The sequence below is a fragment of the Geotrypetes seraphini genome, chromosome 13 (assembly GCF_902459505.1).
Source record: "Geotrypetes seraphini chromosome 13, aGeoSer1.1, whole genome shotgun sequence".
In the NCBI taxonomy this organism is placed as follows: Eukaryota; Metazoa; Chordata; class Amphibia; order Gymnophiona; family Dermophiidae; genus Geotrypetes; species Geotrypetes seraphini.
The window spans coordinates 63,721,989-63,743,976 of record NC_047096.1 but is presented as its reverse complement, the minus strand read 5'-3'; the positions used below and the strand labels follow the sequence as shown (position 1 = coordinate 63,743,976).

The 21,988-nt window shown below is 42.9% G+C and overlaps 1 protein-coding gene across 5 annotated transcripts in view; it reads right to left on the bottom strand.

The window, feature by feature from the left end:
* Positions 1-21,988, bottom strand: part of CDK12 (cyclin dependent kinase 12) — a 266,008-nt gene that overhangs the window by 39,963 nt on the left and 204,057 nt on the right. For 4 of the 5 annotated variants that reach the window (XR_004536806.1, XM_033918521.1, XM_033918527.1 and 1 more), the window contains one exon: positions 7,568-9,366. The exons of the other annotated variant lie outside the window; for it this stretch is intronic. Coding sequence is in view for 1 of the 4 variants with exons in the window: in XM_033918521.1 (XP_033774412.1) it covers positions 9,257-9,366 (110 nt within the window). In the remaining 3 variants the exon portion in view is untranslated. Of the gene's footprint in view, positions 1-7,567; positions 9,367-21,988 lie in introns of those variants that run through there. 5 annotated transcript variants of the gene reach the window in all.

Genomic DNA, 21,988 nt, shown 5'->3' with positions numbered 1-21,988 from the left:
CATACCTCCTGCCCGATTGTAATTGAAGGTATGCGTTGAAGAGGTGGGGTGCTGGGAGTTCGGGGAGTGTTGGGGTGGAGTGCTGGGAGTTTGTGAAGTGTCAGGGGGGGGTGCAGGGTTTTCAGGGAGTACTGTGGTTTGGAGTGGGGTATCAGGGTTCAATGGGGGCTGGTGGCAGGAAGGAGTGGGCATCCCTCCTGCCGATTGTGCTGAGGAAAGGGTGTGAGGGTTGTCGGAGATATTGGGGGAAGGGTATAGGGCGGGGGTCTCTGTATAGGGGGCTGCGAGATGGGTGAGTGTGAGAGGGGGAAGGAGAGAGGAATCTGATCTCCCTGCTGATTCAGCTGATCTGGCAAGGAAATCCCCCTTCAGCTGAGCCAGCAGGACTCCCCGAAACCAGGGCAGGATTAACCAATAGGCAAAGTAGGCATGTGCCTAGGGCCTGAAATGGTCAGGGGGGCCCAATGAAGGAGGGCATCAACATTGTTTGTTTTTTTTGTCAAACGGCAACGCAGGCCCCACCATCGATGGAAAGTAAGACAAGCAAGCAACACGGGTAAGAAAGGCAACGGGAAATGTAATTGTGCAAGCGGTGCTGCTTGTCCAAAGCTTCCCTCTGACGCAGCTTCCTGTTTCCGCCTGGGCGCATGGTGGGGTGGGGCAGGGGGGCCCAGTGTACTTGTGTGCCTACGGGCCCTCGACGAATTAATCCTGCCCTGTCCGAAATTGGCTCAGCTGATCGGGATTCCTCTGCTGCAATCAGACATGGTAGTTGGGTACATCTACAAAACTTGGTTTTGTGCATTTTTGATGGGGGGGGGGTTATTTTTGAAAATGGCTAAAAAAGATAGACGTCCTAAGGACCAAAACATCTACATAGGTCATTTTCAAAAATAAAAGATAGACATATGACTGTTTTGAAAATGGACATTTTCTGTACTGGATTTCTTGATATTTTTTTCTAAAACATAGAAATAGACGGCAGATAAGTGCCACAGCCCATCTAGTCTGCCCACCCCAATGACCCTCCCCTACCTTTCTCTGTGAATAGATCCCACGTGTCTATCCCATTTGGCCTTAAAATCAGGCACGCTGCTGGCCTCAATAACCTGAAGTGGAAGACTATTCCAGCGATCAACCACCCTTTCAGTGAAAAAGAATTTCCTGGTGTCTCCGTGCAGTTTCCTGCCCCTGATTTTCCACGTATGCCCCCTTGTTGCCGCGGGACCCTTGAAAAAGAAGATATCTTCTTCCATCTCGATGCAGCCCATGAGATACTTGAATGTCTCGATCATATCACCCCTCTCTCTGCGTTCCTCGAGTGAGTACAGCTGCAACTTATCCAGCCGTTCCTCATACGGGAGATCCTTGAATCCCGAGACCATCCGGGTGGCCATTCTCTGGACCGACTTAGACATCCTATTGAAAATGCCCTCTTAGTCATATTAACCTATGACTTGACAAGAATATTATTAAACAAATTTAAAAAATTATTAAACAAATATGAAAAATGAAATAAAGATGGAGCAAATTGCCTATTTTTTTAAATAAACTGAAAAAAAGTTTTCCTATGCATACCCCTAATGCTGGCAGTAGGGAAATGTGTAAAGATACTGGATGCTGCAAAACAGAAGCCTCCAAAAGTATAAGTTCAAACTGAATGTTGCAAGTTGATGATGAGCAATCCACTAAGCACACTTCCTACTGAAGTCTGGATGCATCTGAAGATTACTGTTTTCAAGACATACTGGAAATCCTCAACTTAAGCACCTCTGTACTAATTTGATTACCAACATCAACGAACATTAGTTACTGGATGCAATGCATTGCAGTCATCTGGCTTATATCAATCTGTAAGAAAGATTGTTTATATAGCACTACACACACTTCAGGACATGAAGGACAGTTAATGCACCAATAAGCAAAGAGTCAGCAGACATGACAAAGAGTTTTTATGATGACCTAAATAGTTTTTGGTCAGCAATGATAAATTTGCTTATAAATGGATCTGTTTTGATCATGAATAATGTCAGTATCTCAGAGCATCAGGTGTTTGACCAGCCTTCTTCTTGAGATCACATTCCTGTGGGCTGAAGAAGCACACCTGGCATGCCCTTTTCTGATGGATGAAGTGTTGAAAGCCATTAAACAGCTGTCATCTGGAAAAACACCCAGTGAGGTTGGTCTGCACTAGTGCTGCCCGATTCAAATCGATTCACCGATTCACTTCGGGTGAATCGATTCAAATCGATTTACCCTACCCAAAAATCGGCCTCCTGATTCATTGACTGACCCTCCCCCCTCGCCTCTAACGCAGGAGCGGCAGCGCTGCCTCTTGCTGACCTGCCGCTCCTGCTTTAGAGGGCAAGTGGGGAGAGTCAGTCAGGAAGTTGCTTACCCGCTAGTGTCCGGCTTCCCGCAGCAATTTACTGAAATTCAGCAGCCTGCCCTGCAGAAGATCGCTGGCTCTAGCGATCTTTGTAAGCTGCCATAGGTTGTCCGAGTTGTCTTCTCTCTGCCACGGTCCTGCCCCTTCTCTGATGTATTCTGCAGGGAAAGGCTGCTGAATTTCGGTAAATTAAACACGCAGGCCTTCTGGGGGGAAGGGGGGGTTGTAGTCCTTCATGGGGGGGATATGCAGGCCTTCAGGAGGGGTGGTACATGCCTTCCAGGGTGGGTGCAGGCCTTCAGGGGGGACAGGCTGGTCTTCAAGGGTGGGGTGTAGGCCTTCAGGGGGGGTGGTACATGCCTTCCGGGGGAGATGTAGGCCTTCAGGGGGGACAGGCTGGTCTTCAAGGGTGGGGTGTAGGCCTTCAGGGGGGGACATGCAGGCCTTCAGGGGTGGGATGTAGGCCTTCTGGGGCGTGCAGATGTTCAGGGGAGGGGTTCCTGGTGTAGAAGTACATGGAGGGAGGGAGGGAGGGAAGGGGGGGTTCAAAGAGACGTGCATATGCTGGACTTTGGGGGAAGAAATAATGGGCCTAAAACAGAGGAGAGGGAGAGAGATGGTGGACAATGGGATTTAGGGATGAAAGGAACAGAAAGGGAAAGATGGTGGACCCTGGGGTGGTGGGGAAGGAGGGAGCGATGCTGGATGAAAGGGTAGTTGAGAGAAGGTGGATCTGTGAACATAAGAACATAAGAACTGCCATCTCCGGATCAGACCTTCGGTCCATCAAGTCTGGCGATCCGCACACGCGGAGGCCCTGCCAGGTGTACACCTGTCGTAATTTATAGTCCACCATATCCTTATATGCCTCTCTTAAGGAGATATGCATCTAGTTTGCTCTTGAAGCCTAGGACGGTCGATTCCGCAATAATCTCATCTGGGAGGGCATTCCAGGTGTCAACCACTCTCTGAGTGAAGCAGAACTTCCTGACATTAGTCCTGAACCTGTCCCCCCTTAGCTTCATTACATGTCCTCTAGTCCGTGTCAAATTGGACAATGTAAATAATCTTCTCTGCTCTATTTTGTCGATTCCTTTCAGTATTTTGAAGGTCTCGATCATATCCCCACGCAGTCTCCTTTTCTCAAGGGAGAACAATCCTAGTGTTATAAGTCTGTCCTCGTATTCCAGTTTCTCCATACCCTTCACCAGTTTTGTTGCTCGTCTCTGCACCCTCTCCAGCAGTTTTATATCCTTCTTTAGGTAGGGAGACCAATGTTGGACGCAGTATTCCAAGTGTGGTCTGACCATTGCCCTATAAAGCGGCATTATAACTTTCTCCGATCTACTCGAGATTCCTTTCTTTATCATGCCCAACATTCTATTTGCCTTCTTTGCCGCTGCCGCGCATTGTGCCGACGGCTTCAGGGTCCTATCTATCAGTACACCCAGGTCCTTTTCTTGTTCACTCTTCCCCAGAGTTGCACCTGACATTGTATACTCGTATTCCTTATTCTTATTGCCTAAATGCATTACCTTGCATTTCTCCACATTGAACTTCATCTGCCATTTCTCCGCCCATGTTTCTAACCGACACAAGTCGCTCTGGAGTTTCTCTCTATCCTCCTGCGATCTGATCGCCTGGCATAGTTTTGTATCGTCTGCAAACTTGATGATCTCACTGGATGTTCCTTCCTCCAGGTCATTGATATAAATATTAAAAAGGATCGGCCCAAGTACCGAGCCCTGGGGTACATCACTAGTCACTTTCTCCCAGTCGGAGAACTTCCCATTTATGCCCACTCTCTGCTTTCGGTTTTCCAGCCATTTGCTTATCCATCTTTGTAAATCCCCCTCTATGCCATGGCTTTGTAGTTTCCTGAGAAGTCTTTCGTGTGGAACTTTGTCGAACGCTTTCTGGAAGTCCAAGTATATTATGTCCACCGGCTTCCCACTATCAATTTGCTCGTTCACGGTCTCAAAAAATTGGAGTAAATTCGTCAAACATGATTTCCCTTTCCTGAATCCATGTTGACTGGGTTTCATCAAGTTGTGTGCGTCCAAGTGCCGGACCATGCTATCCTTGATCAGTGCTTCAACCATCTTGCCGGGGACAGACGTAAGACTCACAGGTCTATAGTTGCCCGGTTCCCCTCTCGATCCTTTTTTGAAAATTGGGGTGACGTTCGCTATCCTCCAGTCGTCCGGTATCTGTCCAGTTCTGATTGTCAGGTTTGCAAGTTTTTGCAATAACTCTCCGATTTCAACCTTCAATTCCTTTAAGACTCTCGGGTGAATTCCATCCGGTCCAGGGGATTTGTCACTTTTAGGTTTGTCGATCTGATAGTATATCTGGTCTAAGTCCACTTCAACTGTGGTGAGGCTGTCTTCTATTTCTCCTGTAAACACTTTCTCCACTTCAGGTATTGTTGAGGTGTCCTCCTTCGTAAAGACGGACGCAAAGAAGGAATTTAGTTTGTCTGCGATTTGTTTATCTTCCTTGATGTACCCTTGTGGATGGAGACGAAAAAAAGGAAAGATGCCAGACCTCTGGGAGAGGGAAGGGAAACAGAAGGGGAGGACACAGATGGAAGATTGATGGTTAGCACGGAGAAAGAAGAAAGAAGGAGATCCTGGCAAGCAAGTTATCAGAAGGCAACCAGAGCCTGAGACCAACAAGATTTGAATAGTGACCAGACAACAAAAGGTAGAAAAACTAATTTTATTTTCTGTTTTGTGATTACAATATGTCAGATTTGAAACGTGTATCCTGCCAGAGCTGGTGTTAGACTGCGAACTTGAGTTAGGATTTAACAGAGAGAGGAAAAGTCTTTTTTGTTTGTTTATTTTGTTTACACCACAGCACCAGTGTGGTTAGGAGAGGGCAAAGGGGGTGAAGAGGCTATAAAATAAACCCACCAGGATGTTTTAAAAAAACACCCAATTAGGCAGGAAAATCAAATCGAATCGAAAAATCGATTCAATAGGCTAAATCGAATCAAAATGTTTTTTCCTGAATCGGGCAGCACTAGTCTGCACTGAAGTGTTTAAATTCAATGGTCACCAGCTGGCTTGTCAATTGTCTAAGCTCTTCCTTCACATTTGGCAAGAGGATGCAGCATCTCAAGATTTAAAGAATATCCTCATTATTCATTTCTTCAAACAAGGGTTATCAAACATTTTGCAATCATTATATGGTAATACTAGGCAAAATCCTGGCACAAGTCCTTATCAATGGGCTTTCAAAGCAAGTGGCAACCAATGGCAGAAGCATTATATGGAAAGTAACAAATGAAATGTGTGACACCAAGTTCTCCATTAAGTATATGTAGCTTAACAAAACTTTTCAGGTTTTTTTTTTGGTAGGAATAGACTCTAAGTCTAAGACATGCTTAGGAAAACTGGTTGCTTGAGTAAATACACAAATGTTATTTTCTCTTTTTAAAAAGGCATTTATATTTGGATTTAGCTTGTGACTTTCATAGTAGTGCAAGGCAAGTTACAGTACTTTCAAGTACAGTAAGTATTTACCTGTTCCTGGAGGGCTTGCAGATCTAAATTTGTACCTGAGGCACTGGATGATTGACTTGCTCAAGATCACAAGGAGTGTCAGTAGAATTTAAACCCTGGTTTTCCTGATTTCTAACCTGTTGCTCTAACCATTAGGCTATTCTTCTACCCACTGGCATGGTATGAAGATTTGTGTATTGGATGTGGGTGAGAAATGTGTTTGTTTACTCATCTCCAAAGAAATAAAGCAGGGTTGAAGTCTTGCTCTACTTCTGTTTGGTATTATAAAAACTGCAACTTGGGCGGCCTTAGAATTTAATTTTGATAGTGACATCTGTAATCTTAGGCAGTTGCAAACTACAGTAAAGTTGCATACAACAATCTGAGAGCTTATTTCCCTTTGCTACATGCAATTCAACTGTTTTGTGTGTCATAGTCTCAATGGTTTAAATTATATATGAACCTCAAAACAATTGAGGTTGTACATCAGTTTTTTCCAACCCTTAACCTATCTGTGCCAAAACTGCATGGTAGAGACACCAAGTTAACAGCTGTTGACAAGTTCAGCTATCTTGGCAGCTTCTTGTCTGAATCCATCAACATCATTGCTGATATGAGTAGTAGATTAGCCAAGGAAAGCTTTGCATTTCAATATCTGAGGTATTATCTACGGAATGGGCATTGTTTACATGTGATGACAAAGCTGTCATTATGACTCTACTTTATGGATGCAAATTTTGGACTGAAGCCTGAGCATTTCCATTTATACTGCCTCCAGAAGACAGAGTTCTTACTATCAAGGTACTTCACACATGTAGTATATCAGGTACTAATGCAATACTAATAGCTCAGCTTTGTTGATCTGGCAATACCGTATATGGACACCACTTACTATATTCAAAATAAATTTTCCTCATGCAGTTAGTAAATGGAAAATAACTGCAAGGTGACCAGTTTAAAAATGTATAAATGCTGTTTGAGAACCAATATGATGGTGTGCAGTTTCACAAAATTTGACCTCTGCTCAATCGCACACAACAAAACAGAGCAGCATCAGATGAAACAAAATTGCATGACATCACTTAAGAACAAACTTCATTGTAACAAAGCAACTGTGCATCCATCTAATCTTTGATTTGAAGACAATCTGTATAGCAGACTGTGCGGTTCAGAACTGCCTTCCATTCACATAAAGCAGCATCAATGCTGATGAGATCTTTCTGATTGACAGCTAAGACCAGGAGTACATGAGGAGAAAGGGGAGAGAGCTGTAATGCTTTGCAGGGTCTGCAGAGCACAGGTGGTGGCAGGGATCTGTAATATTATATAAAGTTGGTAATGCACGGGGAGGGGGTTGCGCAAAGCTGTGAAGCTTTGCATGGCCAGTAGTGCACGCACGGGAGGGAAGAGAACAGTTATGATGTTGCAGAATGATACATTTCTCTTTCTCTCTCCCAGCATTTTCCTTTTGGTGGTCTATACTGCCTATGTGCGGATAAAGTGCAGACTGCAGCCTCAGTTCTATCAGATTCAATGCTGAATTTCTAGGTAACAGAATGTGAGAGTTCTGTAGACTCTCCTGTTTTCTGCTGTAATGCACTGCAGCAAGTAAATGGCTGAGATGTGATCACAGATTTCATCTTCTATAAAGAGAGCAAAAGAATGCGAGTCAGTTTGGTGCTCTTATTTATTCCACAGTTGTAGATATAGCCAGTGTTTTACCCCCTGAAGCGGAGAAGAGAAGACAGGCTTCTGTGATTCTTGTTGATAAACAGCAATTCTACAGCATTTCTATGTATCCCAACTTTCTAGACCATTGAGAAATTGGAAAGCTGGTAGGAACTCAAGCTGCTGTGGCCTACAAAATGTCATATGACCCAAAATCTCATACACTTGTCCATTGGGAGCTTGAGGGTCCTTTCTTTCTTGTGTTGTAGTGACATCTGGTGGACATTTAGACATGACAGAAACAGAAAATTATACCAGATAAAAACCACATAGCCTATCAAATCTGCCCATCCATATTGTCTACTATCCCTTCTTCTCCCTTAAGGATTCTATGGTGCTTCTCCCCCACTTTCTTGAATTCTGATATACTCTTCACCATTTCCATTGGGAGGTCATTGCAAGCATCCACAACCCTTTTATATAAAGAAGTATTTTCTTAGATTATTTAAGTGTATCACCTCATTCTACAACTTCCTTTCAACTGAAAGAGACTCACCTTCTGTGCATTTATGCCACAGAAGTATTTAAATGTCTATCATATCTCCCCTCTCCCACCTTTCTTCTAAAGTATACATATTGAGATCTTTAACTTTGTCCCATTATGCTTTATAAGGAAGACCATAGACTATGTTAGTAGCCACCCACTGGACCAACTCCATCCTGTTTACATCTTGTTAAAAGATATGGGCTACAGATTTGTACATAACACTCTAAATGAGATCAAGCTAGAGATTTGCACAGAGCCACTGCTGGCCTACTGATCATTCCTCTCCCTATGCACCCCAGCATCCTTCAGGCTTTTACTGTTGCCTTTTCTATCTGTTTGGTCACCAGAAGATCATCAGTTATAATCACTCCCAAGTACCACTCTTTCACTCCCTATTATTGTATCTCCTCTTTAGGTTTTTGCAGCCCAAATGCATGACCCTGCTTTTTATTTTTTTGCATTAAATCTTTGCTGCCATTATTTTGATATAACCTGCAATGTGGCAAACCTTAGCAGACAACCCCTTAGCAGTATCTCTTACACAAATGTTAAAAAAAAAAATAAAATCCTTGAGGCACACCACTGGTAATATCCCCTTCCTCAGCGTGAAATCCAATGTACCACTAATCTCTGTTGCCTTCCATTCAACCAGTTTCTAACCCAGTCATTCACTTTAGGGTTTATAACAAGGGCAATCAGTTTAATTTACAAGTCACATATGTAGAACCCTATCAAAGGATTTGCTAAAACCTAAGTTCACCACATCTAGTGCTCCCTCATACATTATGGTCAGCCAGTCAAATAAATTAATTAAATTTGTCTGACAAGACCTACCTCTAGTAAAAACATGCTGAGTTGGGTCCTGCAATCCACTGGATTCCAAAAACCTCACTACCCTCAGTTTTAGAAGTATTTCCATTCATTTACTCACCACAGAGGTCAGACTAATAGGCCTTTATTTCCAATCTCCTCCTTACTTTTGCTTTTGTGGAGAGTGACCACATCCACCCTTCTTGTGTCCTCCAGGACTAGACTCTATTAAAGCAGCAGTGAAGAGATCAGATAGTGGAGCCACCAGAACTTCCCTAAATTCTTTCAGTACCCTTGGATGTATCCCATTAGGCCCCATCACTTTGTCCACCTTTAGTTAGCTAGCTCCTCACGAACATAGTCTTCTGATAATCGGTCAAGGTTTACCACACATCCATTTCTATTAGCATTTGTCTTCTGTGGTCCTATTCCCAGCCCTTCATCTGTGAACACAGAACAGAAATATTTGTTAAGCAATTCTGTTTTATTTCATATTGCTCTCCTTCACCCTTGAGCCTCACAATGTCACTTCTACTGCACTTCTTCCAATCACTAACATATCACTAGCTACTTTTTCTTCCATTTGCATTTTTAATTTCTTGACTACTTTACCAGTTTCTCTTAACTTTTCCAGATATTGTTTCCTGTCTTCCTCTTTTTGTGATCAATACAAGAAAACAAAGCAGGGAACATGTACTCATCTATTCATTACCATATGGATAGAAAAAAGGCCACTCTACAAGAAGTGCTCATGGGATCAAGCTAGAAACCTAGACTCCTAGGTTTCTTTTTTGCTTTATAACTTAAGCAATTGTTCTAGCTAGAATATTGAACATAAATGAGACAATTCAATTAGCCAATAGAAATCGGTATACTTTAGTTTGGTATTATATTTTAAGACAATTCACAATAGTGGTAAGACTAACTAGGCCTTATTATTATTATTATAGCTTAGCAAAGGCATATTAAACTTGCACAAACAGCAACTTTTCTGCTCTCTCCCCAAAATGCAAAGATAAAGATCAACAAATGAGTGCTGAGTGAAATGTTTTTTAATAGGATGAACCAAATGTACTTATAACTAAAGTTTAGGAACTCTGTGTCCTGGACCAAGTGTCAATGGAAATCTCATGAAAAGGTTTTGTTAATGTTACAATAATATGTACTGATTTTCCCATCTACAGTATGTACTTAAGTAGACTAACATGGCAATTGCATGACTTTTCCACCATACACATATGTTCTGTAAAACAGTGTGGTGTTTCTAGTTTTTTGGGTTGGTGTTTGTTGTTTGGTTTTTTTTTGGGGGGGGGCAATATAACTGGCTTCTGAAAACTAGCATTATATAAGCCCAGAACAGTGTTTAATAGTTCCTATGTATTTCTAATTGCTAAAATGAAAATACATGGGCAAATATTGGACAAATGCTAACAGACATGAAAGGAGCTAAATTAATACATGCTTGAAATGTGGGAACAGTAGCACCATCATCAAAAGTTTGAATTACAGCTAGCATTAAAGCCCTGAGGACCAACACCATTGCTTATAAGTTTCAAACATGCTAATTTTAAGCCATCCTTTTTATCCGCTATTGATAACAATATCTCTGCTGAAGCTGTCACAGAGGACTTGAGGCAGTATCCTAATGTCAGGCCACTTAAGACAGAAAAGTCTAAGAGCCCTGCTAAGAAAGGCTCTCATACTAAAGAGAATCCTTGCCTCAACTCACTTTAGGAAGTACCAGTGAGGAATTTCATAGCCATCTGGCTAACACACTAGGGCAGAAGATAAAGGAAGCCTTACACTAATACTAATTGCTGATCTGTGAGAAAAGAGAGGTTTCTTTTTTTTGTGTGTTTAAACAATCCATTTAGGGCTAGAATACTAGTTGAGAATACTGACTGGATTGCTGTTGATCGATTCTCTGGCTGATTGTGGAACAGCGAGAGGCTGTTTTTATTCCAGAGTATAGGGATAGCATTTTGGTAATTTCCTTGGCATTTCATGGGGTTATTTGGTGGATCTAGGGGTTTTGATTTCTGTTGCTTGGTGTGCCAAGAGGGATAAGGATTGTTGCTGGAACGTGTGCTGGTAAGGCTTAGTATCGGGAGAATTTGAATGAGTGGGGATTTCATTTTGAGGTCTGTAGGGTGGAGAGGGTAATGAATTTATCTTGCCCTCTTGGGTGATTTTTAAATTTTTTTTAATTTTTGGATGGGGAAAAATGCGAGAAAGAGGGTTAGCTGGAATTTGAGGAGGTTTGCTAGTTTGGTGGGGAAGGAGTTGAATGGATGAGTCGGGGGGGGGGATCTGAACAGGCAAAAAAGTTTAAAGTTTGCGCCACAAGGGACGTCGAGGTGGAGTTCATCTCCCATGCTGACCCGACCTCCTTCCCTTGCAGCGGAAGGCAGGACTTTCATTGGGGCAGCTCCCAGTAGCAGTGGAGCTGCCCTGAAGAGGCGAAAAAGTTTAAAGTTGGCGCAGCAAGGGACGACGGGAGCAGGGTTCCCAGAGAGACCATGTGAAACTTCTCTGTCACTAAGTATTGTTGAGTGCTTTTTTCCAGTATGAAGAAATACTTTTGAGTAGAACTCTCAGCCCCTCTCCTGCAGAGGTACTTGCTCAATGGCATGGAGCTGGAGAAGGGCTAAGAGCTCTTGGAGAAGTAGGATGGTCTGAAGGGAATGGTTTTGAGGTCTTTTCTGTAGGTTAAGGGAATAACCCTGTCTCATTACTTTGAGGACCCAGTGATCTGTTGTTATAAGGGTCCAATGTTGGTGAAAGTGAGTGAGATGTCCTCCTGTAGGGAGTCTGAGGAACAGGTTATACTATGCTGGCTAGGCTCTTCAGGATGAAGTAAAAAAAAAAAGTCTGCTAAGATTTCTGCTGCGTCTGCGATTGTGATTTTTGTGGCCTTTGTGGTCTGGGGTGTCTTTGTGGTGGAGCTCTGGAAGATGTAGACATAGAAACATTGTAAATGATGGTATATAAAGACCTGATTGGTCCATCCAGTCTGCCCATTAAAAATACATGATTAAATTAACTGTCTCTTCTTTGATATTTCTGGGTCATAGATTGTAAAGTCCACCTGGTATTGTCCTAGGTTCCAAATGCTGAAGTTGCCGTCCTAGCTCATTCCAGTCTTTCTAACTATCCTGTTTGTAGGATATCTACCATAAAGTCTGGCCAGTAACATCCTCATGTTCCAAGTTAGTGGAGTTCTCACTGATGCCCTCCCCTGTCCATCCGACACCAAATCACCACATATGGAGCTACTATCACAAGCCCAGAAAACCATACTGATACTCCTTCTTATAACCAGCTGGGAAGCAATAGCAAACAACATCCTCACAACACACCCCACTACGAGAAACAAAATCCATCATCCTAACAGAAGAATCTCAATAGACAAAAACTCGAACCAACAACACAACATTCAACATCCCATCACTCAAGTATGGGGAAGAAGACCAACACACCCTAAGACCAAACCTCACCCTCACCCTAAATCACTCATCTACCTTAAAACAACTCACAATTATCATTCAGAAACCACTACACTTATATGCGCCTACCTAAACATCAGAGCCCTAGGCCCAAAAACAGAACTTATTAAAAACTGGATAATAAACAAAAACCTGGACTAATTTTTCCTCACAGAAACCTGGCTAACTTTGGACACAGATCCCAGAATAACGGAAGCCTGCCCACAGGGATACAAAATAACAGTAGTCTCAGAGAGAAAAAAAGAGGAGGACTAGCAATCCTAATCAAAGACACCCTAACCCTAAATGTAATTGAAAAAAACATCTACCTCATACATGGACCTTCTAGCATGTCAACTCTCAGGCACCACACTAAAAGACACACTAAACTGCATGCTCTGTTACATAACACCGAGAAACTGGAATACAGCAAAACCTGAATTTGAAGACTTCATTTACCAAAAATCACTAACAGCAACCTACAACCTTATCCTAGGAGATCTAAACCGACACCTTGAAGACCATTCATCTAAACAAGTAGATAACTTTCTCTCATTTCTCAACGCCTTATCCTTCCAAATGTTAAATCCACAAACCACTCATAAGAAAGGTCACCAACTTGATATCGCAGCCTTCATGACCCATCAACCTTCTCTAACAGAAATTCATACATCTAATGGAACATGGACATGATCCCTCTGGTCAGACCACTACACATACACCTTCAACATCAACTGGACCAAAAACAAAACCTTACTAAAATCCAAAAAAATAACTTACACCTAAAGCAAACACATTGAACCCTCCAAATTCTGGTCTAAAATAGATGAAACAATCCATGAAAGTAACCCCCTAGACTTCATTTCACAATGGGATAAATTGAGCACCAACACCCTTAATGAACTAGCACCAGTACAAACCAAAACCAGAATCAGCAGACGATCAGACAAATGGTTTGACAACGATCTACTACTACTCAAAAGACAATGTAGACAACTAGAAAGAAAATGGAGAAAAACTAGCCTAGATCATACAAAAACAGCCTAGAAAAAAGTTAACAAACAATACAAACTTCAACTGAAGGACAAGAGAAAAGCACACTACACCATCCTGATAGGCATAGAAACCCAGGACACAAAAAACTATTTCAAATACTAAAAGATCTAACAGACACCAAACCCTACCCTCAGACACCCTATTAGCAGAACACTTCCAGAACAAAATTAAAAATTCCAGAGCTACCATCAATGACGCCCCAACCCACATTATAGAATTCACAATACATCCCACAGATAAAGACTTAACTGCAGCAGACAGAACATGGTCCCAATTCCCGAATTCAACAAACTCTACAAAAAGTACAGCCATGCTTCATGTGATCTCAATCACTGTCCTCCATATCTCTTAAAATCCTCCAGCACTAAATACCGAGCTCTTCTCCTACACTGGATACAAACCACGCTCACAAACGGCATCTTCCCAACTGAACTCAGCGAAATCATCATCACCCCGATCCTAAAAGACCCTAAAGGACCAACAGACCAACCATCCAACTATAGACCCATTGCCTCCATACCACTATATGTCAAAATAATAGAAGGGCTAGTAGCCAAACTCCTCTCCAATTATCTAGAAGACCACAACATATTCCACCCCACGCAATCCGGTTTCAGAACCAACTTCAGCACAGAGACGCTACTAGGATCCCTCATGGACACTGCTAGACAACACCTCAGTATAGGGAAAAAAATGATCCTCATACAACCGCTGCATTTGACCTGGTGGACCATAACACCGTACTACAAATTTTGGACACAATAGGTATCACAGATAAAGTATACTCATGGTTCGAAGGATTCCTAAAATCCAGAACCTACAGAGTAAAATCAGATAAAGAAAAAGCAGAAACTTGGTCAGACCCCTGCGGTGTACCCCAAGGATTGCCACTATCCCCTACTCTTTTCAACCTCTACACTGCCTCCCTCGGTGCCCACCTAGACAAACTAGGTCTATCTTCCTACAGTTATGCAGATGACATCACCATTCTCATATCTTTTGATCAACCAAAGCCCTCCATAACAGATGCACTACACCAAACACTTGAAACAGTAGCGACTTGGATGAAAGATCACAAACTGAAACTGAACCCAGACAAAACAAAATTTATCCTCCTCAAAAATAACAAAACCCCAACCATAACCAACATAGAAATCAACGCAATTAACTACCCCATACAACCCACCCTAAAACTACTAGGAATAACAATAGACAAATGCTGCGCCATGCAACCACAAATCAATAAAACAATTCAGAAATCATTCACAGTTATGAGAAACTTAAGACAAATCAGAAAATTCTTCGAGAAAACACAATTTCAGCTCATAGTACAATCACTAATACTAGGACTACTAGACTATTGCAACATCCTCTATCTCCCGTGCCCTGCTACAATAACAAAACAACAACAAACAATTCAAAACACAGCTCTAAGATTCATCTACTCATTGAGGAAACACGACCACATCAGAGGCATACCTCAACTCTCACTGGCTTCCAATTCCAGCAAGAATACTATTCAAATTCTACTGTCTACTATTTAAAACTTTAAACGGAGATAGCCCAACCTACTTGAACAACCGCCTCATCCAAACCACCTCAACCAGATGTAGGAAAACTCACACCCCATTCACACAACCGCCAATCAAAGAAGTTAAATGGAAAAAAACTATATGATGGCCTCCTAGCCACTCAAGTAGCACAAATAGACAACCAAATCGCCAAACTTCTGATAACGACCCCAGATTACAAAACTTTCAGAAAAATAAAGACTATACTTTCCAAAAAAATCCCTGAAAAAGTCCTAACCTCTCAAGCTTCCTCCTTTCATCCCTCTAACCCCCCCGAACCCCCAAATCAACCTGCTCTACTCTTTTTTCCCCCCATAAAAGGACCAGAAATCTTTTTGTAAAACACTCTCTAACTCTTTTGTAATTCGCCTTGAACCGCAAGGTAATGGCGGAATAGAAATCCCAAATGTATCGTAATGCAATGTAATGTAATATGGGACACGTGCAAGTCTGTCCAGATCTGGCATTAGTTCTTTAATTTACATCTTTCGCTTTCTAATTAGAGATCCTCTATATTTATCCCATGCTTTTTTAAAATTCCATCACCGTTTTCCTCTCCACCACTTCCCTCAGGAGGGCATTCCAGGCATCTACCATCTTCTCCATGAAAAAGAATTTCCTAACATTACTCCTAAATCTTCCTCCCTGCAACCTCAAATTATGCCCTCTAGTTTTACCACTTTATCTTTTCTGGAAAATATTTGGTTCTATATTAATACCTTTCAAATATTTAAACATCTGTATCATCTCTCTCTTCCCTCTCCTCCAGAGTATATATATTTAGGTCTTCCAGTCTCTTTTCATACTTCTCTTTGTTCAAACTCCTTACCATTTTTGTTGCCTTCCTCTGGACCACTTCAAGTCTTTTTATAGACATTTGGCTATATCTGCATTTAGAGTAATAGGAGTGTTTAGAATTGTAAAAACGCTTAGGAAGTTGAGGCTTGAATAACTTTGCAAATGATAATGTAGTCACTGAGTCCTCATGCCTTTTAACTTTCGGGGTGGCCTCCTCAATTTTGTCTCCAAAAAACTTATTTCCCAGGCATGAAATATTGGCCAATTGCTCTTGTACATTGGCATCCAGATCAGATACTCGCTGCCACGCCACGCTTTTCTCCTCATTGTGATAGATCAAGTTTCAAGTTTTTTAGGTCTTAATATACCGCTTTTATAAACAAAGCAGTTTCCAATTTATACAAAGTATTTAAAAATTTCTAAAAAATATAAAATAGAGGGAACAAATTCACAGTTACAGTACGGACATAACATGATACAGATGGGGAGGATACATTGCTTAAAATAAAAGAAAGGGGAGGTGTAATACAAATTAAGGGGATCTTTAATGTAAAACCTGAGGTTTTTGAATAAGGAAAGCTAGTATAGATCTCAAAAGCATCTCTTGTGCTAAATGTCTCCTCATTGTGATGGATAGTGCTGATGCTTGTGCCAAACATTTCCTGGTTTCAGAAGGTCACTGGAGATATGTTGGAATGCATTGAGTTGATCCTGGTGTATGAATTGTTCATACTGAGATAACTGTTGAACCAGAGATTTCATACAGAAAGTCATAACTGAGAATCCTGCTGGTTAGCATTGTGTTTTGGAAAAGCCTGTGGCCAAATTTGTCCAAGGTTCTGCCCTCCCTGCCAGGAGAGCTAGCATAGGTTCTCAAACTACTTGCCTTCTTTAATGCAAACTCCATGAGAAGTGATTGATGTTGCAACTGAGGCTTATCAAATCCCAGGCAAGATTGGACTCTATACTTGTCCAGTTTGCGTGGAGCCCCTGGGACTAAAAGGGCCACTTCCCAGTTTTTGAGCATTGCATCTTTCATGAGATTATGGAATGGAAGCTGCACACAATTTTGGATTATGGAATGGAAGCTGTACACATGGATCAATTTTTTACTCCATCAACTAAAGACTAGTGGATACTCGAAGTTACAGGGAAATACTTTTCAAACCAATAGGAGGAAATATTTTTTCACTCAGAGAATAGTTAAGCTCTGGAATGTGTTGCCAGAGGATGTGGTAAGAGCAGTTAATACAACTGGTTTTCAAAAAGGTTTGGACAAGTTTTTAGAGGAAAAGTCCATAGATTGCTTCGATATGAACGGAAGAATTACAGGATAGCCCAAAGGGATGGAAGGTGGAGCACAAAAATGTAAATGAGGCTCTCTACACAGGATCTTGTGATCAGAAATACACAACCCAAGTGTTCCAGATTGATATGCCTATTTCCTAAAAAGATTATCAAGGTAAGTACCTTATCTTTCCATCTACCCCTTTATGTGCCACATTTTTGATTGTTTTCTTTTTTCAAAATGAGCTCCCATGTCACTTACAACCTTCTATCAGTTGTGCAGTGGCATATACCTTTGTACTCCTTCCTACCCATGTAGCCTTGATGTTGCAATGGTTCATGCCATGATAACAAGACTTGCATTCTTGATGTAAGGAGAGAAACAGAGTTGTTGTTACAGATCCTGGTAAAACCGCCACAGGGCCACTCAGCCTGTGCTCGAGCTCTCAGTGGAGAAAACCTGGAGCGAGCCTTACTCCCAAGGAAACAGTTCCTGAGCTCCCAGACTGTTAATACAGGCTTGCCAAGCAGGTTGCCCACTGGCTACAGACTATGCCCTCACAGTCTGTGTTCTTTGCAGATAATGTCCCTAAATTGGGAGCCTCTGCAGTACCGAAAAGCCTCACGACCTGATAAAAACCCCATAATTAAATTTAATAACCATGAGAAGAACAGACAGGCTCCCACCCTCTCATGTGTAGAGAGTAAAACAGAGGAATTATAGGACAGCCTAGAGCAGGGGTGTCAAAGTCCCTCCTCGAGAGCTGCAATCCAGTCGGTTTTTCAGGATTTTCCCAATGAATATGCATGAGATCTACTAGCACACAATGAAAGTTGTGCATGCAAATAGATCTCATGCATATTCATTGGGGATATCCTGAAAACCCGACTGGATTCCCCTGGCCTAGACGAATGAGGTGAAATAGAAAAATATAAATGAGGCTCTCTACACAGGATCTCGCAATCAGAGAATGATGTGCTTATTGCAGTAGAACAGGGAATGGCAACCTGCGGCTCTCCAGGCCCCAATCCTTTAATCTCCTTCCCAACCCCATGATTCCCCCCCTCCCCGGGCTTACTGAGGTACCTGGTGGTCAAGCGAGGGTCTTTGTGGCAGAAGTGCAGGTCTCTCGCTCGTCTCCTTGCAGCTGCCTTCTAAATTAGCTGCTGCGACCTCTTGCATCATTTCCTGTATTACCACAAGCTGCTGCGAGATGTTGTGGCAACCATTTTAGAAGGTAGTCATGAGGAGGCAGGAGCACGAGACTCAAGCTCCTATCACAAAGGCCACCAGGTACTTCAGTAGGCCTGGGGAGGGGGGGCTCGTGGGGTTGGGAGGGAGATTAAAGGGTTAGGGGGAGGGAGGGATGAGAGATGCAGAGTGGTGCTGCCCGATTCAGGAAAAAAATTTTTGATTCAGCCTATTGAATCGATTTATCGATTCAATTCGATTTTCCTGCCCAATTGGGTATTTTTGGGGTTTTTTCCAAACATCCTGGTGGGTTTATTTTATATCCTCTTCACCCCCTTTGCCTTCTCATAACCACACTGGCGCTGTGGTGTGAACAAAATAAACAAACAAAAAAGACTTTTCCTCTTTCTGTTAAATCTAAGCTCACGTTTGCGGTCTAACACCAGCTCTGGCAGGATACACATTTCAAATCTAACATTGTAATTACAAAAAAGAAAATAAAATTATTTTTTCTGCCTTTTGTTATCTGGTCATTATTCAAATCTTGTTGGTCCCCGGTTGTCTTCTGATAACTTGCATGCCAGAATCTCTTTCTTTTTCCGTGCTAACCATCCATCTTCTATCTCTGTCCTCCCCATCAGTTTCCCTTCCCTCCCCCGGAGGTCTGGCATCTTTCCTTTTTTCATCTCCATCCACAAAACTACCTTTTCTCAACTACCCTTTCATCCAGCATCTCTCCCTCCTTCCCCACCACCCCAGGGTCCACCATATCTCCCTTTCTTTTCCCAACTACCCTCCTATCCAGTATCTCTATCCCCCTCTTCACACCATCCCTTGTGTCCAACTTCCCTCCCTTTCTGTTCCTTCCCTCTCTAAATCCCATTGTCCACCATCTCTCTCCCTCTCCTGTTTTTAGATCCATTATTTTTCCCCACAAAGTCCGGCATATGTATGTCTCTTTGAAACTCCCTTCCCTCCCTCCCTCCGTGTACTTCTACACCAGGGCCCCCCTCCCCTGAAGGTCTGCATCCCACCCCTGAAGGTCTGCCTGTTCCCCCTGAAGGCCTGCACCTCTCCCCCCGAAGGCCTGTCCCACCTGAATGCCTGTCCCACCTAAAGGCCTGCCTGTCCCCCCTGTCCCTCCCCTGAAGGCCTGTAACCCCCTTCCCACAATGCCTGCGTGTTCCCCCTGGCCTCCCGCACACCATTTATCTACTAGCAGCAGCCTGAAGTGAAGATCAATGGTGCTAGCGATCTCTGCAAGCTGCTATAGGTCTTCAGAGTTGTTTCCTCTGCTGCGATCCTGCCTCTGACATCAGAGGAGGGGCGGGACTTCGGCAGAGGAAACAACTCTGAACACCTATAGCAGCTTGCAGAGATCGCTAGCACCAGCGATCTTCTCTGCAGGCTGCTGGCTATGTAGGTAAATGATGCGCGGGAGGCCAGGGGGAAAGCCGGACACCAGCGGGAGGCCAGGGGGGAAGCCGGACACCAGCACTTCCCAACTGACCCTCCCCTCTTGCCCTCTAAAGCAGGTGCGGCAGTGGCCGGCCAGCAAGAGGCAGCACTGCTGCTCCTGCTTTAGGGGGCGAGGGTCAGTTACAGAATCGGGAGGCCGATTTTTTTTTTTTAATCGATTTGAATCGATTCACCCGAAGTGAATTGGTGAACCGATTCGAATCGTGAATTGGGCAGCACTAGTGTCTACTCTATTGCAGATTTTCGTATCATCCGCAAAGAGGCAAATCTTACTCGACAACCCTTCAGCAATATCGTTTATAAAAATGTTAAAAAGAACAGGCCCAAGAACAGAACCTCGAGGCGCACCACTGGAAACATCCCTTTCCTCAGAGCAATCTCCATTGATCACTACCTTCTGTCGCCTTCCACTCAACCAGTTCTAGACCCAGCCGTCATTTTAGGACCCCCTAGGTCACTCAGTTAATTTATTAGATGTCTGTGTGGAACACTATCAAAAGCTTTGCTAAAATCTAAATACACCACATCTAGCACACATCTTCTATCCAATTCCCTGGTCACCTAGTCAAAGAAATTGATCAGATTTGTCTGACAAGACCTACCTCTAGTGAATCCATGTTGCCTCCAGTCCTGTAATCCACAGGATTCCAGAAACTTGACCATTCTCTGTTTTAAAAGTGTTTCCATGAATTTGCTTACCACAGAAGTCAGACTTCCCTACTTCTTCCTTTCTTCTACTTTTGTGGAGAGGGACCACATCCGCCCTTCGCCAGTCCTCCGGTACCACTGCTGACTCTAGAGACTCACTGAAAAGGTCAGTCAGTGGAGCTACCAGAACTTCCCTAAGTTCCTTCAGAACCCTAGGATGTACACCATACAGCCCCATTGCTTTGTCTACCTTTATTCTAGCTAGCTCCTCACGAACACAACCCTCTAAAAATCGATCAGGGTCTATTACTCTTCCATCCCTATTCACGTTTGTCTTCTGCGGTCCCGCTCCCAGCATTTCAGCCGTGAACACAATACAGAAATATCTGTTAAGCAATTCGGCCTTTTCTTTATCAGCTTCTACATATTCCTTCCCTTCACCTTTGAGTCTCACAATACCACTTTTGCACTTCTTTCTATCACTAATACAGTGATTCCCAACCCTGTCCTGGAGGAACACCAGGCCAATCGGGTTTTCAGGCTAGCCCTAATGAATATGCATGAGAGAGATTTGCATATGATGGAAGTGATAGGCATGCAAATTTGCTTCATGCATATTCATTAGGGCTAGCCTGAAAACCCAATTGGCCTGGGGTTCCTCCAGGACAGGGTTGGGAACCACTGCACTAATATATCTAAAAAAATGTCTTGTCTCCCCATTTTACCATGTCAGCTATTTTTTCTTTCATTTGCATCTTTGCTTTCCTGACTACAAGACCAGACTCTTAACTTTTCCAGATATTTTTGCCTGTCTTTCTGCGATCTTTTGTGGTTCATGAAAGCTAACCTTATTCCTTACCTTCTTAGCTACTATTTTTGAGAACCAAAGTGGCCTTATTTTTCTCTTACTTTTACTTAGTTGCCTCACAAAAAGGTTTGTCGCCCTTAATCGCTCCTTTCAGTTTTTCCCACATTTTCACTCCTTCCAGATGTTCCTATCCAAACAATAATTCCTTGACATAAACCCCCATCTGAACCAAGTTAGTTTTTAAAAAAAGTCTAGAATCTTTGCTTTTGAATGAGCCCTCTCTATACCCATCTTAATATTAAACCGTACTATGCAGTGATCACTGGATGCCAGATGATCACCCACCTGCACACCTGACTGCTTCATCTTCACTTCAAAAGCCACAAAGTCACCTTTGACACGTTTGCAGGGGTACCTGGCAGTATCCTTAGTGCCAATGTGGATGAGCAGCATCGGATAGTAGTCATCAGGCTTGATGAGTCTCAGCAAGCTCTCCGTAACATCTTGTATTTTGGCTCCAGACAGACAGCATACCTCTCATGACATCATGTCTGGTCTGCAGATAGACGCTTCTGTACCCTTCAGAAGGGAATCGACAACTACCACTCCCTTAAGCCTCCTAGTGGTTACAGATCCAGTACTTTTTGGGGATTTCGAACTCTGGTCCTTCCTCTCCTTGGGTTGCTCTCATCTCCTCCACTTCCAGGACACCATATTGGTTCTTCAGTTCAAGGGTGGGGG